This window comes from Diabrotica virgifera, chromosome 3 (genome assembly GCF_917563875.1).
Source record: "Diabrotica virgifera virgifera chromosome 3, PGI_DIABVI_V3a".
Taxonomy (NCBI): Eukaryota; Metazoa; Arthropoda; class Insecta; order Coleoptera; family Chrysomelidae; genus Diabrotica; species Diabrotica virgifera.
Genome location: NC_065445.1, coordinates 23602957 through 23621531, shown reverse-complemented (window position 1 = coordinate 23621531; position 18575 = coordinate 23602957). Strand labels below are relative to the sequence as shown.

The 18575-nt window shown below is 35.2% G+C and overlaps 1 protein-coding gene across 2 annotated transcripts in view; it reads right to left on the bottom strand.

The window, feature by feature from the left end:
- Positions 1–18575, bottom strand: part of LOC114349521 (ATP-binding cassette sub-family D member) — a 276122-nt gene that overhangs the window by 20659 nt on the left and 236888 nt on the right. For both annotated transcript variants that reach the window (XM_050646369.1, XM_028299926.2), the window contains exons 2-4: positions 17275–17904; positions 3336–3656; positions 1800–2050 (exon numbers count right to left, since the gene is read on the bottom strand). In XM_050646369.1, the coding sequence (XP_050502326.1) occupies positions 1800–2050; positions 3336–3656; positions 17275–17792 (1090 nt within the window). In that variant the 5' untranslated portion in view covers positions 17793–17904. The remainder of the gene's footprint in view (positions 1–1799; positions 2051–3335; positions 3657–17274; positions 17905–18575) is intronic.

Here is an 18575-nt window from a genome sequence, read left to right as displayed (position 1 = left end):
TTGGGTTTACGTAGCAAAAAGCTAGAATTTGGAGTTTGGGACGTACTAGGGAGTGGCAGAGAGGGAAAATTAGTGGAATTATTAAGAACTGAAAATCTATTATTTGTAGAAATCTTGGCATAAGATGGATTATCATGCACTCTTTCAGCTTCTTTAAATGTAATATTTTCCCTGGCCATGAGTTGTTTGATATTTTTTTGTTTCTTATATACTGGACAATCTCTGGATGTAGAGCAGTGTTCATTATTTTGGCAATAAATGCAGAATTTTTCGCAAGAAGAGTCTGACGTATGATTTAGGCTAGAACAGTTTCGACAGTGAGAAGATTTGGTTTTACATTGCTTGGCAGAATGTCCATATCGCAAGCAATTAAAACATTGAACAACGGGGAATATATATGGTTCTACAGAGAAATTGCATAAATTAATTTGTATATTTTGAGGAAGTTCATTTCCTACAAATTGCACAATAACCATTTGTCTGTTTACATATGAAATATTACCGTCTTTATCTGTTACCTTTCGTTTCATGCGTTGAACTTGAACCACCTCTTTATTAGATATTATGGCATTTTTTAAATATTCCTCAGAAAAGTATGTGTCAATATTCCTCAACACACCCTTCTTGTGTGTAAAAAATTTGGGTATATACGCTACTAAGTTATTATTTGACATAATTTTATTATCAACTAGATAATTAGCTTTTTCATACGACTTAAAAATAACTTTAACGCGATTAAGACCAACCGATTTGATATCAAGGACATCGGATTTTATATAATTGTCAGTCAACAAAACGTGACCAATCCGGATTGGGAAAATTCTTCCCAAATGCTTATCAGTACTCTCGATATATACAAAATATGGACCTTTATCCTCAGTTCTATATCTATTATTTAAATCTATAAAATTATTTACATACCTATCCTCCTCTGCATCCTTATTTTCGGGTGGCGAAGTGCCACCCGAGGTCTCATCCATTATATATTTTTTAATTACTTACCTAACCTACCTATTATAAACAATAAAGAAAATTAACAAAAGGAACACTAATTAACACAATAACACACAATACACCGAGAACTGCTCGTTTGTATCGTTAAAATCAAACTATTAAAATGCGGAGAATAAAAATTCGTGTCCACACTTTGACAATTGAGAATTTGAAACTGTTCATTAAAAGAATGATTATGATCTAGAATTCTGCATATTCAAAATAAAGGCCTTAAGCTATCTTTATTAGAATCTATGGAAATTAATAAATTGAAAAATACAGATATAATTCTGAATGACCAACTCGAGACAAACAGCTCCCCACTCCTCAACCTCTTCAGTTAAAGACTTTAAATAGGCAAACCATTGTAAACTAAATCACTTCAGAAAGGCACTCTGCCGAAACAGCTGTAGTCACATCGTTATAATAAATTTTGTGGAAGTATAGAAAACAAACGTTTTCAGTGTTTTATTGTTAGATAAAATGAACTTCCATCAAGTAACGATCGAATCCATCAATTAACTAGGAAAAGTATTAGAAATAATCATCTACAAAAATACTACACCTTTTGTTAGAGATCTACGAAAATTTTGCCGCGCACGAAATTTGCAGATGCATAGGCAATAGTTTCAACAGGATGACGCAACGAACTACACAGCTATATGCTTCCTAGCCCTCGAGTATCCAGCTCACTCACCTGATCTGATAACAATTGATGCATAGATTGAGCAGAAGCTCAGCCACAGATTCGGAGGATTTGGAGAATACTAGATCTAGTAAAATCTATTTAGTGTTGAATAACTTACCTGCTCCAGACCACACATATTTCATCAAGAATTGCTCCAACATGATGAACCATAATTTCACACCGAACATGTGTTCCAAGTGTTTAGATAAAACTCTAAAAGCTTGTCTAAGTTGACTTTCTTCGACCTGATGGCCTCCGTAGAAAGCGATTTCTTCGGCATTGCTGACGATTCTTCCGTGGACGTGTCGTAGATATCCTTTCTTCTCCGCTTCTTGGGCTACCAAGTGGCCGAACCTTGGAGACACAAACCTAGAAGAAAATGAAATATTTCGTTATAATAATAAATTATGGTTTTGCTTGTTTTCGATTCAGAGGGTTGCACACCCGCTAGACAGGCTGTTTCTACCATTTCAGGCGTCATCAGTAGCTTTTGTAAGCGTGCACACCTCTGAATCGAAAAATAGCTCCACCATCATTTTAAAGGGAATCTGAAAAATAATTCAAATTTCCCATTAGACGCGATACAGCGACATCTCATAACAAATTGAAGAGTCTCAGATGCAGAATCCACCAATTTAATAAAATTAAAATGGTAAATAGTCACTTAAACCTGAGACTTTTCGCGTTAAAAGTTCTTACTGGTACATCCTTAATCTGCGACTTTTTCAATTAATAAGACAGCAGACGACGAATATATAAAACGAAAGGGAAACGATCACATTCCGCCATCATTCTTTTTCAACGCGAAAAGTCTCAGGTTTAAATGCCTATTTACCATTTTAATTTTTATTAAATTGGTGGATTCTGCATCTGAGACTCTTCAATTTGTTATGAGATGTCGTTGTATCGCATCTAATGGGAAATTTGAATTATTTTTCAGATTCCCTTTAAAATGATGGTGGAGCTATTTTTCGATTCAGAGGTGTGCACGCTTAAAAAAAAAGCTACTGATGACGCCTGAAATGGTAGAAACAGCCTGTCTAGCGGGTGTGCAACCCTCTGAATCGAAGACAAGCAAAACCATCATTTATTATTTTATTTCCTTTACTCGGTTTGAGTACTGAAAGTTCCTCTGCTGTCTTTTTCCTAGACGAATGAAGGCGGAATGTGATCGTTTCCCTTTCGTTTTCTATATTCGTCGTCTGCTGTCTTATTAATTGAAAAAGTCGCAGAAAAAGGATGTACCAGTAAGAACTTTCAACGCGAAAAGTCTCAGGTTTAAATGACTATTTACCATTTTAATTTTATTAAATTGGTGGATTATGCATCTGAGACTCTTCAATTTTCAATTTATTTCATTATAGTTTGTATTTTTTATTTCAAGAGATATCTTGATACCCCTACTAGAGGATGGATTATCAGTTTTTCTACAGACTACAGACGACACTGACATGGGCAAATATGAAAATCAAAATATGTATTTACTTCTTATTATACTGTAACTGTAGAAAACCTTGCCGTATCATCATTGTACAATTAAAGCGTGTACATATGCGAAATTATTAAAATAATTTCAGTCGTGTGGACTGTACTGTATAGATGTGGTTCAAAGGAATAATAATTCATATTGAATAAAGCCTAAATTAATACAAACCTTAAAAGTAAAGCTGAGAACATCACCACTCCGCAAATAATCACAGGTCCTATCACAAGATTCGAATGGCGACTCTTCACCAAATTGGCTAAAGCTATAACCATGAGAAGTATATCGAAACATGGCTTCGTTATCTGTCCGTAAAGGTGCGACACGGTGTTGGCGACAGTTTCTATGTCATCTGTCAGCCGCTGCGCGCAATTGTCTAATCTGCCGTCTAGCACAGTCACCCTGTAGTAACTCTGGTTCTTGAAGTATAGTTTGTACGAGTGGTCTACCAGTCTTGTGCGGAAACTCAAGGCTATCCGACTTTCAAGATATCTGAAAGAATAAATACAATTTTAAATAAATAAAAGTGAACAATAGTGAATTACAAAAGCTTTTTAATACAGTTTGAGTATGAAAAGTGAAATTTGGTAGATGATTTGCGCACAAATAAAATGCGGGTAGCTTTTAGTACTCTTTTACAGACTCAGTGGAGGACCGACTATTTCAGGACTTGGTAACCATTCCTTGCGCTGGCTACTGTTTGTCTCCTACACTCCACTTCCTAGGAACAAACGAATCCAACTCCTTTAACCCATCATATCCCTCTTTATTCCCACCCATCCCATATTCTAAACAGCAGCTACCAGTACGAAGTTAAGGCGCATAGGAAATGATCCTGGAGCGGCTTATCATTGAACTAGTACAAGCGGAGCTCTTTTAGTTCAATGTCATCTAAGAGTGAGCTTCAGATGTTGTCACGCAGTCCGGTGACGACCGACGCTACCTACCAGCTACACGCGAGTGTTAATGACCGGGCATCTTGTGGAAATTCAGCTGCTGGTCTACACAAGTTTCACATCCGAGACCGATTAATTGAATTCGCTATTACCAACAACTACTCGATCATGAAAATTCGATTTCAGCACCACATACGAAGACTATATTTAGAAAAATACTGAAGATAGGTCTAGAAACCAAATCGATTACATCGAAACTAATCTCTCTCTCTTGTCGTTTCCCCATTACTGAGGATCGTGATTTCTTCCAATATTCCTAACAATGTTTCTCCATTGGTCTCTATCTTCAGCTGCTCTAAGAGCTTCGCAGAATGAGCTTCCAGCTGAATGCTTTATTTGGTCAGACCATCTAGTTGGTGATCGTCCTCTTGATCTTCTCCCCGGAACGTTTCCAGAAACAATTAATCTCTCCAAACTGTCGTCACCTCTGCGAACCACGTGACCAAAGAATTGCAGAATTCGTTGCAGACAAATTGTGGACAGCCTTTTTTAATATTGAGATGGTTTAGAATGGAAACGTTTGTCCTATGAGCTATCCAAGGTATGCGTAGCATTCTTCTTCAGCACCACATCTCAAAGGCATCAATTTTTTGGCGCTCGCATGCGCGAAGAGTCAAAGTCTCTGCTCCGTATAGCAATATTGAGAATACAAGGGCATTCATGAGTCTCATCTTGATATTTTGAGAGATAGATCTGTCTTTCCAAACTTTAGTTAGGCGACTCATCGCATTTTTTGCCATACTAATACGTCTCAGAACTTCTGATTCACAGTTACCATCGTTAGTTATACTAGACCCAAGATAGACAAAGGTGTTTACTATCTGGTATTCCTGTAACATGTTAGTCAGTTGAATAGTGTCAAATCTGTCGACCACCATTATTTTTGTCTTAGCTTTATTGATTTTCAGACTAACTTTATTGTTTTCGTACTCAACTCTTCGCAGAAGATCAACCATTTCTTGCTCATTTCCTGCTATAAGTGTAGTGTCATCAGCAAATCTTAAATTGGAGATTTTCCTACCAGCTACTGTTACTCCACCGGCCCATCCTTCTAAAACCATCCTCATGACATGTTCACCCTAAATGTTAAATAAGTCAGGTGACAACACGCATCCTTGTCGAACACCTCTCTCGGTCTTGAATTGGTTTGAGAACTTCTGATCTAGTCGTAATGTCGCTATATTAGACTGGTACAGATTTTTAATAAGTGTCACCAGGTGCATTGGTGCGCCCATTTCTATTAAAATTGACCACATATTTATCCAGCTTAGGGTCGATTTCTCATAACTGCGGTAATCTATGGTTCAGTTGAACCAGGTTCACCGGTGATCTACGGTTTTGTTGGGAATGCATTTCTCATTCACCTACAAACCACCAGCTATATCCTGGCCAGCTCAAGTCATTCACACACATCCTCACCCGTCAATATACGTGGGGGACTACAACAGTCACCATGAACAGTGGAAATATAAACAATGCAACAACAATGGGAACGCACTAGTAAAATGGGCGGAGGACGAACATCTCTTACTTAAGTTTGATGCTAAAGACCGACCTACATTTATGTCAGCAGCATGGAAGAAGGGGTACTGATCTATGTTTTGTCTCTACTAATAGGAGCGGTCAACCTCTATCAGTCTCACGAAAAGTAATGGACGACTTTCCACACAGTCAACACCGCCCAGTAATCATAGAGGCAGGAACCCAAATTCCTATAATCACATCCATCCCTCGCGAACGGTGGAATCTGAAGAAAGCTAAGTGGAGTAGGTTTTCTACAGAATTGGACAAGACTCTAGGATGGATACCCCCTACCGGCAGAAATTACAAAAGATTCGCTGGAGCTGTAATAAGCACGGCCAAAAAGCATATACCAAGAGGCTATCGAAAAGAATACATTCCCGGTTGGTCACATAATAGTGAAGAACTGTACCAAAATTACCTTGAAAGTGGCGATCAAGAAATAGCAGATGAACTGCTCCATAGCCTAGATGCAGCGAGACAACAAAAATGGACCGAAACTGTAGAAAGTCTTAATTTTCAAACATCAAGCAGGCAAGCATGGACACTATTAAGAAAATTAGGAAGCGGAACTCCTATAACACTCCTATAAAAGAACAATTAACCCAAACACTATTGCCTCACATCTGGTATCAACATCTAGAGCACCGAAAGACAAGCCACATACAACCAAGGTAAAACGAGAGCTCAAAACTTTAAAATTCCAATCTACAGACACCGAATACTCCCGCCCTTTCACTTCCGAAGAAGTCACTATTGCTCTCAAGGATGTAAAGCCAGGTAAAGTCCCAGGTTTTGACAATATTCATCCCGAATTCTTAATTAACTGCAGCAAATATGCGAGAGAATGGATAGCCCACTTTTTCACGGACATTATGAAGACCGGTATCATACCACAGGAACTCAAACGCTCGAAGGTCATTGCCATATTAAAACCAGGGAAACCAAATGATAACAACTCTAAGAATCACAGACCAATAGCCCTACTATCGGTTACGTTTAAGCTTCTAGAGCGCTTTATCTACAATAGAATTAGCACAAAGCTGCTTGAAACAATACCGGTTGATCAGGCAGGCTTCCGACCCAAAAGAAGCTGCGCAGATCAGGTTCTTTCACTTACTACATTTATCGAGGCAGGGTTCCAGCGAAAACTTAAAACTGCAGCCGCATTCATAGACCTAACAGTGGCCTACGATACAGTCTGGGGAGAAGGCATGATATACAAGCTCCTCTGTACAATCCCCTGTAAATCCACCGCTCGAATAATCAACAGCATGCTAGCCGACAGAACGATTCAAGTAGTCATGGGATCTGACATCAGCACCCCAAGGAAACTGAAAAATGGACTGCCTCAGGGATCTGAGGCAGTCAAGCATCAAGAGCTCAGGCAATAAAAACAGCAAAGGTTGCTGTGGAGGGTGAGTTCAATTTAACGACAACATGGACTCGAGAATGGATGGAACAACAAAATAGCAACTTACCCTGCATCACACAAAAACCACCAGGCTTTGACTTACCACGCAACACATGGTCTATGCTGAACCGAATCAGAACCCAACACGGCAGATGTGGTTACATGATGCACAAATGGGGTAAACGACTATCCCCACTCTGTGACTGTGGACAGCCACAAACCATCTATGACATCACAGAACAGTGTCCCACAAGATTATATCATGGCAGGTCAGAGGATTTCCTGATGGCGACTCCAGAGTCGATAGACTATGTAAATAAGTTAGATGTGCGTTTGTGAACCTATGTATTGTCTTATACAAAATATATGTAAATGTGTCAGGTGCCATACGCTAAATAAATAAATCAGCAAAAGTTGCACACGTTGTTTTGTTGCTTGTTGGTAGGTTAGCAGTGTAGAGCAAGTACAATATTGGTCCCAAAACACTTCCTTGTGGTACACCGGCTTTTATTGGTGCAACCAAGTATGTAATTCAGAAATTTCTTTCTACTTTAACCTGTGCTTTAACTATTTATCTTTTTACGGTTTTACCTGATTTGGTTAATGTACACAAACTACGCAAAAGTAATTAGTATTATTTGTTTGTCAAGGAAGTTGTGGCAAGGAATACATTTTAATATATTACGTCCAGACTATTATTTGTTAGTATTCTGTAGACCATTAACACAAATAAGTGATAACGGTTTTAAACAGCATACACTAATTAACGATACATAGGTAAAATTAAATCAAAAAATAAAAAAACGGCAGGTATTTTTGTTTGTTAAGATTGACTGCCAAAAAGTAGACCAAAACAAATAAATAGGACATGGAACCGCGTGATATACAGGTTGAGCCACTATGTTGTAGTTGAATATATAGGGCGGCTCAACAAATTAGCATATCACGCTTATGTTTTTTTCACATTGTCCTATACAATCGTCCTATACAATATGTCGCAATAGAAGGAACAATAAGAGCTACAGAAATAAAAGGTACAATTATTATAACATCGACGTCGCAACTTGTGGCGTATGCTGACGACATAGCATTAATTAGCAGAAACCTGAACAGTTCAAAGGAAGAATTTACGAAGTTATGCAAGGAAGCATCCAAAAGGGGTTTAGAAATAAACCAAAACAAAACACCTAATATGCTCAAGAAAAAATCCAGTTAATGTGACAAGTTTAAATATTGGTGAATATGAGTTTGAAAAGGTAGAACACTTGGAATATCTTGGTAGAAATATCTTGGAGTCTCAGTTAATGGAACTAATGATAGAAGCATCGTAATCAGTGAAAGAGTCCAGGCAGGAAACAGAGTCTACTGGAAATACAATAACTTCTTCAAAGATTAGAGGCTTACTCAGAATACTAAACTGAAAATTTACAAAGCAGCAATTAGATCAGTAATCACATATGGTGCTGAAGTAATGTGTCTGACCCAGAAAGAGGAAGAAAGATTGAGGATCCTAGGGAGCAAAACAATTCGGAGGATAGCAGGACCACTAAACTTAGGTAATAATGGAAAGGAGAAGACATCGTCAGATTTATCAAGGCACAGAGACTCAGATGGATGGGACATATAGAAACGACAAATCCAGAAGCCGTCATCAAGAAAATTTCCAAATGGAGACCTGTATCAGGCAGACCACGAGGAAGACCCAAAACTACATGGGAGAACCAGATAGTAGAGGACCTTAAGAAGATGGGAGTCAGAGAATGGGCAACCAGAAGCAAAAACAGGAACGAATGGAGAAAAACTGTAGAAGATGTCATGTCATACAAAACAATTGTAAAACCAAAATGTTAATGCGGATTGATTCACCGCGACAAACGAATCGTAAGAGCCCAAAGAGGGCGGCAATCACTCCGCTAGGAATGTGGATGCCATGATGATGAAGGCAAGGAGATGACGAATAAAGTAGACGAAAGGGACTCTACAACAGGGGTGGGCAAAGTGCGGCCCTCGGGCCGCATGCGGCCCTTTATACATTTTTTGCGGCCCGCGGAAAAAGTGAATTATTTTCATTTAAAGATGTTTTTAAATTATTGCTAATATTAATAAATATAGATAATGCAGCTATTAATTAAAACTTTCGCAGCGGGTGATTTTTCCGCAAATTTTCAACATAACGCGGGCAATTATTTGGGTTTCCGGCAGAGTTTTGTCGGCTCCCTGAATGAAATCCACGAAATTTCAACAAATGGAAACGATATTTTTGAAGTAGTCTGGAACTGTTTTTAAAATTTTAAATTAACGCTGTAACCACCTAGTAAGTGCAACAACTGACGGAGCACCAAATTTAAGAGCAGCAAATATTTTAATGTTGAGAAAACTTAAATATTACGTCCATGAACAATTTTCAGAATATCAGTTATTATTTTTTACTGCTTCTTAATCCATGAGCAGGTACTGTGCAAATATTTTGCAAGTAGTCAACGCCAACGTCATTTCAATTATAACTAATATTGTTAATTATTCGTTCAATAGGATTAAATGTGCATATTTTTATACTATTCAATTCTTTCAAAGAAAACAAAAACAATGAAGGGAATCTAAGATTTTTCAAATTTATAACTTTTTTTTATTTTGATTTAAATGACGCGTGTTTCATATTAATACGTATGATGCGTGTTTGCATCTATTTAAGCACGGAATTTCCCTTCAAATATTTAAGTAACTAATAGCAATGTGAAAGTGCAAGTATGTATGAAAATAGAATTTACTATTTTATTTGGGAATAAGCCACAATTTAAGTATGAAATTAAATTTATTTGACGTTTCCATTTCCACTTCGGAAATCGTTATCAAAATACAAAACATTAATAATTAAACTAATTAAATAAATGCTTAGTTTATTAATGTTTTGTATTTTGATAACGATTTGGAAATCGAATAACGATTTGGAAATCGTAAAATAAATTTATTTTCAAACTTAAACTGTGGCTTATTTCCAAATAAAATAGTAAATTGCATAAGATGTCACAAGGAAATAGCTTCAGAACAATATAAGGGAAAAAAGAAATAGATATATAATAGAAAAAATAAATAAATATATAGATACACATATATTTGAGGGAAATACCATCCTTAATTAAGTGCGAATGCGGTTTAGGGGGGAGGGGTATGGTTTGGAAAATTTGAAATTTTTGATTTTTTTATTATTTTAAATGAATGTACATAAATAAATAAATAAATAAACTAAGAATACTCTGTAAAATTTTTAGCTTGACCGGAGTAAAATTACCAGAAGTAGAGCATGTTTAATATCCCTACATTCGACTCGTTTTGCACCTTTGCAGTAGCTTGAGCGTAGTGAGAAACGTTCAACAGCTGTTCCTCTTCTCTTTTGTAAATAATTCCGCGATTCAAAACATATTTCGGCGTGCATCACTTTACGATTTGACAGACAAAAACAGATATAAAAGTTGTCAAACCAAACGCGTTTTTCTCAAAACTGCTTTTTTCAAAGGCGGTGGACATTGTAACTCATAAACTACCTACTTGACAGATCCACCTGAAATTTTTCATAGACTTTCTTTAGATATTTCATGAGGTAACTCTGTCGAAGAGTAGCTTTAGGATGGGCAGCGTATGGCAAACTAAGAGACGTGTTCAAGGAAAACATTCCAGTAAAGCTAAAAAGAAAAGCATTTAACCAGTGCGTACTTCCGGTGCTTACTTATGGAGCTGAAACACTGACACTGACTAAAACATCAATAAGAAAATTACAAGTAGCACAACGAAAAATGGAAAGACCCATGCTTAGCCTAACTTTGAGAGACAGAATACGAAATGATGAGTTACGGCGAAGAACTGGAGTGGAAGACATCATAAACCGCATTACGAAGTTGAAGTGGAAATGGTCAGGACACGTCGCAAGACAGAGAGACAACAGATGGACAAGGAAGATCTTAAAGTGGCGGCCAAGGGCGGACAAACGAAGTCGTGGAAGACCACCTACCAGATGGACCGACGATATTAAGAGAATAGCGACAAACTGGATTGCAGCTGCCCAGGACAGAGAAGGGTGGAGACATCTTGAGGAGGCCTATGTCCAACAGTGGACAAATTTGGCTGTGTGATGATGATGAACTCTGTCGAGATATGTTTCCGTTAACAATAATAAATATGTTGATTTTCACACTTTTTTACTAAAATTTCGTTATTTTGACTTGCATTTTGAGTTTGTGAGTGATATCAAAAACTCAAAAATCGTTACAACTAAAAACAGCGTTACCTCGAGAAACTCATAAGCTAATAAAATATTTTTGAACTTTTTGTTTCATATGATTCATTGATGAGTTCTACTGCAAAATCTATTTTTTTTGAGCTGCCTGTAAAAATTTGCCACCGTTGGCTTATTTTTCAATATTTGGTCTTGAATTTTTTTGAATACTCTTTTAATTGTACTGAATATGTTTATTTAATTTAAAATTAAAATAATTCTACCATAATTTCAAACAAAATTCAAGAAAAGGTGCTTGAAATGTTGATTTCAAACCATGCCACCCCCCCCTTAAACAAAATTAGTAAAAAGTTAAAAATTCGAACATGTTAAGGTAACAAATATTGCGGCCCTCGGTAATAGACCAAAAATATGTTGTGGCCCTTACTAAAAAAAGTTTGCCCACCCCTGCTCTACAATATACAGTCACATTCCGTCTATTCGTCTGGGAAAAATTCCAAAGAAAGTTGATTCCTTCATGTGGCCCCACTGAAGAGGTGCGGAGAGACTGAAACGGGCGTATGGAGATGGTGGATCCTCTCTGAACCGTAATGAAACACAAGCTGTTTTTAATTTCTCATTTTAGTCATATTTTAAGTACGCGGAATCAACTTTCGTTGGAATTTTTTATAGAAGAATAGATGGAATGTGACTGCATATTGTAGGGTCCCGTTCGTCTCCTTTATGCGTCGCCTATTCCATGACAATTTTCAGATTTATTGTTTAGATCTGGGACTTCTCATTTGTCATTATATTATGTCTATAATCATATTGGTTATGTCTTCTTCTTCTTCAGGTGCGGTGTCCGTATTCAGACGTTGGCTGTCATCATGTTTACAAGTTCCAGAAACCTCTCTCTATCGGCTGCTGCGCGAAATAATTCTTCTACCGTGGAACCACACCACTGTCTAATATTACGTAACCATGAAACTTTCTTTCGACCAATCCATCTCTTTCCCTCCACTTTTCCTTGTATTATAAGGCGAAGTAGATGGTATTTAGGCCTTCTAATTATATGGCCGACGTATTCTGTTTTTCTCCTCTTTATGATGTTTATGAGCAGACGTTCTGAATTCATCATTTGGAGAACATTTTCATTGGAAGTGTGCGAAACCCACGAAATCTTTAGGATTCGTCGATAGCACCACAATTCGAATGCTTCTAATTTATTTAGCATTGTGGTTTTTAACGTCCATGTCTCACAACCATACAATAATATAGACCACACGTAACATTTTAGGACCTTCTTGCGAATCTTCATCGACAGGCTTCGGTTACATAAAACTGGTTTCCAGGCCATAAAAGCCTTACGTGATATTTCAATCCTGGTTATTAGTATCTCTTTATCACAATCGCAATTTACATTTAACCAACTGCCAAGGTATTTAAAATGGTTTACTCGTTCTATCTCCTCTCCATCAAGAGAAAGCACGCCTTGATCTACCAACTGCCATCCACTTTGTCTTTGAAATATTGATTTTTAGACCTCTCCGATAACTTTCTTCACTGACTAGATTTACTAATGTCTGGAGATCTTCTAAATTTTCTGCAAGAATGGCTGTGTCGTCAGCATATATGATATTGTTGATTACTTCTCCGCCCAGTCTTACTCCCTCTTGTCTGTCGTCCAAAGCCTCCCTAAAGATTTCTTCAGAGTACAGATTAAAGAGACTAGATGACAAAACACAACCCTGTCGCACACCACGTTTGATGGGTAGTTTTTCAGTACGACTATCTCCAACTTGGATAGATACTACTTGATTGTAATATAAGTATTTTAACAGTCTTATATCGTAGTGTATGTATAATTAACCAAAAAATAGCGATCGCGGTAGCAAAACTATTTGAAATTTGTGTCTGAGTTCATCACTATTGCTAATCATGTTTTACTTCAGGTATCTGTAATGTAACAAGGATGTAATGAATAAGGAATAACATCCTTGATAATTCGGCGTGTTTAACATATAATTAACTAATAGCATTGTGTATCATGCATAGTAATATTTCTAGTAAAAAACCTGTCATCTAAAAAAGATTCAATTAAAATTGTTTTGCGGGTTGTTTCTAGAGAACAAATAAAAGGTGTCAAGAAATCAAAGCAAGAATATAGAATGAGGGATAAATTTTGAAAAAAACATTAAAATATTATGCCCAAGTATTGTCAGGATGCTCAATAAAGATGATAAGGAAGGAGCAACTGGAAAGATCGTGCGCAAATTACTATGTATGCTGCGCAGACCTTTGTATGAATTTTCTAGCAAATTTTCACCTTGGGGAGCAAATATCAGCCACGCACAATACCTTGGATGAAGGAACCAGAAGGCATCCACACTACCTCGCAGAAATAATTTGCAACCACCCATTTTACCTTAAATCCACGATTACTGATGCATCAGGATATAATGTGGAAGACAGCCACCGACCTGTGGATAAAATGATTACTACGAGATAGCCCTCAAGCCACTCAACGACTACCGGCAGCGGCTAGTTTCTACAACTATTGGAACCCTTCCTGGAGAACTTAGTGACTCCTTCAGAAACGAATTAAAGCTGAGTACTTTTATACTTTTAGACCAGAGCGGATCTGTAAAAATATTAGTACATTTGGACGTTGAGAGGTGACTCAAATTGTTTTGCAGAAATTGCTTGAAAATAACTCAAATAATAATATTGAAGTTATCCTCCCTCTCAAAAAGGTCCAGAACATTGTTTAAATAATGAAAATGTCAAAAAATTAAGGAAAAATTCGATTTTTTTCTTCGTTTTTTGATTATAACTTTAAAAGTATTCATTTCCAAAAAAATTTGTGCTGACATAAAAGTTGCGTAATTAAATTTCCTATAATATAGAATTGGTTATAAATTTAAAAAATAGTCACCCTTGTTGCAAAATAGAAATAATTGCGAAAAAAACATACAAAAACAAGTATTCGCATTTTACGTTTTTCAACCATTTATTCTAAACCTAGGACCTTCATATTTCACCCACAAAAACTTTATGATACAGTAAAACAATACTGTAAATTTTATTAAGATCGGTTTAATAGATTTTGCAAAAAAAAAAATTTGCAATCTAGCTTTCGCAAAAAAAATTCATTTTTTCAAAATGTTACAGGACTGAAAGTCAAGCAAATAGGAAGTTGAAATTTTTTTTCTTATAGAAGTGTACTGTACCTTTCATTTGCTATTTGCAAAACTAAAATCGATTAACTACCACGGCGTCAGGAATTTTTTTAAATAAACATTAATTATTGGTGCTACGCGCAGGACAGCGGATAGTTTGCTCTGATTGGGCATTCCAATGACCTTTGATAATGATTGATACATTTTAATTTTTATTAAATTTCGATATAAATAAATAAATTTGTTTATTGCAAAATAAAAACACATACTCTATCTTTTGAAATAACACTTTTTTTAGCAAAAACTTTCTTTGTTCATATATTTTAACTTAGAGAATAAAAGTTTATTATTTTTAAACATATGCAATTGTTTAAACAATATTTCACAAACAATAATAAAATTAGTTTAATTTTTGTGGAATTAAAATATTAAAATACAACAAAATATAGAGTAAGAAAATAATATATTAGATAAAAATTGGAAGAAATTTTCGTGGAAATCAACTTGTGTGAATCGAACACCGCTGTCCTGCGCGTAGCACCAAAAATTAATGTTTATTTAAAAAATTTCCTGACGCCGTGGTAATTAATTGATTTTAATTTTGCAAATTGCAAATGAAAGGTAGACTACATTTCTATAAGAAAAAAAAATTTCAACTTGCTATCAGCTTTATTTTCAGTCCTGCCACATTAAAAAAAATGAATCTTTTTTGCGAAAGCTGGATTGCAAAATTTATTTGACAAAATCTATTAAACCGATCTTAATGAAATTTACAGTGTTGTTTAACTATATCATAAAGTTTTTCTGGGTAAAATATGAAGGTCCTAAGTGTACCATAAATGGTTGAAAAACGTGAAATGCCAATACTTGTCTTTGTATGGTTTTATTCGCAATTATTGCCATTTTGCAACAATGGTGACTACTTTTTAAATTTTTAACCAATTCTATGTTGTAGGAAATTTAAGTACACAACTTTTATGTGAGTACAACTTTTCTCAGAAATGAATAGTTTTAAAGTTATAATCAAAAAACCAATAAAAAAATCGAATTTTTCCTTCATATTTTGACATGTTGATTATTTAAACAATGTTCCGGACCATTTTGAATGGGAGGATAACTCAAATATTATTATTTGAGTTATTTTCAAGCAATTTCTGCAAAAAAATTTGAGTCACCTCTCAACGTCCATCTCAAAACAGATGCGCCCTGGACTATTTAATTATTTTATACCGGTAACCAGTAAAACCTTCGAGTCACAGTTTTGGAAATTTATTTTTGTTTTCTTATTCATAATAATACGACTTTTGTTAATTTTTATTGAATAAACATATATATCTAGCATGATTCTGTAAATTTTTTATACCCTGTACCTTTCTGGGATTAGTGTAAGGAGAGAATGAACCCAGGGCTGAGCAGTCGGGCAGAGCACCATTCTGATGAATGGAACGGTGGGCGCTTTTCTCTTGAATATCCTTTCTCCCCTCGTTTCTCCCAGCAGTGTGGTGTTGCTTAACGTCCTGGTCTTGCTACGACTTTGACGTTAAAAAATGGCGCCCAACGTGGGGTGCCATTTTGTGTGGGGCCCATATTCTTTGAGAATTTTTAGGACATCGAATAAATCGACAATAAGTGGAGTTGGCTGCTTTTGGCAGTAAGCCGACAAAATATACAGTATGTCCCTGTAAGTTGTATCCATATGGAAAACTTTTTTATTATTCATTTTACGAAAAAAAGTTATTTTTTATAAAAAGCTCTGCATGGTCCAAAACCTAAGATTTAACCATGAAATATCAAATTTTTTGAATATTATACGAGGTATGTCAAAAAGTTTGAATTTCACTCAAGAGTAAAGTAGCTTTATTTTTCACAATATTGAAAATTGCTATTATGAAAAGTTGTTTGAAATTAAAAACTGTATTCTAGTATGCAATTACATCCTTCTAATTGAAATTTTTTTTTTTTGAAAAATTATGGATAACTAACATTATTTTCAGTTATTTTAATTCAGATAACTTTTTTATTGTTAATTTTACGAAAAAAAGTGATTCTTAATAAAAAGTTCTGCATGGTCTAAAATCTAAAATACAACTATCTTTTGTCAAATTTTATCAATTTTATACGAGGTATGTCAAAAAATATGAATTTCGCTCAAGAGTAAAATACGTTTATTTTTCACAATATCGAAAATTGTTATTATGAAAAGTTATTCAGAATTAAAAACTATGTTTCAGTATGTAATTACATCCTTCTAATTGAAATATTCTGAACTATAAAGGTACTTTACTTTTGATCTAAATTTATCTTTTTTGACATCCTCGTATAAAATTGATAAAATTTTGTATAAGATGGTTGTATTTTAAGTTTTAGACCATCCAGAACTTTTTATTAAGAATCACTTTTTTTCGTAAAATTAATAATAAAAGAGTTATCAGAATTAAAATAACTAAAAAAATAATGATAGTTATCCATAATTTCTCAAAAAAAAATTTTTCAATTAGAAGGATGTAATTGCATATTAGAATATAGTTTTTAATTCCAAACAACTTTTCATAATAGCAATTTCAAATATTATGAAAAATAAAGCTACTTTACTCTTGAGTGAAATTCAAACTTTTTGACATACCTCGTATAATATTCAAAAAAGTTTATATTTGATGGTTAAATCTTAGGTTTTGGACCACGCAGAGCTTTTTATAAAGAAAACTTTTTTTCGTAAAATTAATAATAAAAAAGTTTTCCTTATGGATACAACTTACAGGGACATACTGTATATGTATGCACTATAATATATAAAGTGAGCAATCATAGATTCATTAAACAAACTTACCTTATCATGCTGTTAATAAACGTAGCTGGAATCGCTACGGCAAACCATTTTCCTAGCTGCTTAACGAAGTTCTGGGGGTCTTTCATCACAATATACTTAACTATAGCACCTTCTAAATTAGCGACATAAATGCTCAAAAACGTCCTCAAAAACAAAAACGTCGTATGCCCGCTGAGTAAAACCGTTTCAGTACAAATGAAACTGGGTATCATTATCCTAACTAACTTAATAAATTGTAAGATAAAGGCTAAATTGAAGTTCGGTATACTATTTTTAAGCCTTCCTTTGAGTTTCTTGTTCTTCACTAGGCCATTCTTACGTTGCAAGTCTTTTTGAACTATGTGGTTGTTGTTGAGATTGTCCTTTGGTTTGTGTATCAAGGAGTCCACGAAGGGATAGCCGACTTTGTAGGCGTAGGTGCAAAGAACGGCTGCGATGAATGCTCCGGAGAAGACGGATTTGTTCTGCTTGAAGGTGCTTTCACCCTGTTCCAGGAACTTGGAGATTACTGTTGGCATGTTGTTTGGTCTGGTTTGATCTTGGTGAGTATTTTAAATTACTAAAGCTATTTGGTCAAATTGCGTTGGTGGTTTGTTTAAGCCTTAGGTTCCTTGTTCCATGGTTTCAGATCTGTAACAAAAAGAGAGAAGTATTATTGATTTTGAAAATTATAAAATATATTATCATACGGTGACGAGTGCGCTAATTACAGGCAAAATAACGTAAAAGACGGAAACCATATTAAGTTGTGAGATAAAAAGAGATGAAACTAGTAAAGGTGGGAAATTTAGCGATAGAAACCTATAAATGTACATTATATTGATTGTTTCCCACCTTTAGACGTATCGGACAAGTTTGACAACCACCACTGTGACAGTGACAGTTTTAATTGACATACTCCTAGTCCCAGTAGTAAGCACGCAGATAGTGTGCTATTTTTGTTATAAACAAATTAGCGCTCTTTTATTGCTATATAACTCCAAAAATTTTAACTTTACACCAAAAACACTAAAAACACGATTTGCTTCGACGAAAATTTTCTTCGGAAAATCGGGGTTTCCCAATAAAATATTTTATTTTCAACTAAAATTTTAGGCAACTAATTATTTATCAATTATAACATGGTGACATAAAATCTTTTTTGATATAGAAAAGTTACACTCAGGTGCAAAATTAACCGGACACCTTAAAAATTGGTAATATTTGATGTCTCGCAATTCCTAAACCTGTTGTCCGATTTAAGTGATTTTTTAATATGTTATAGCCTTATTCTTTAACAATACCGTTTTAATAATATTGTT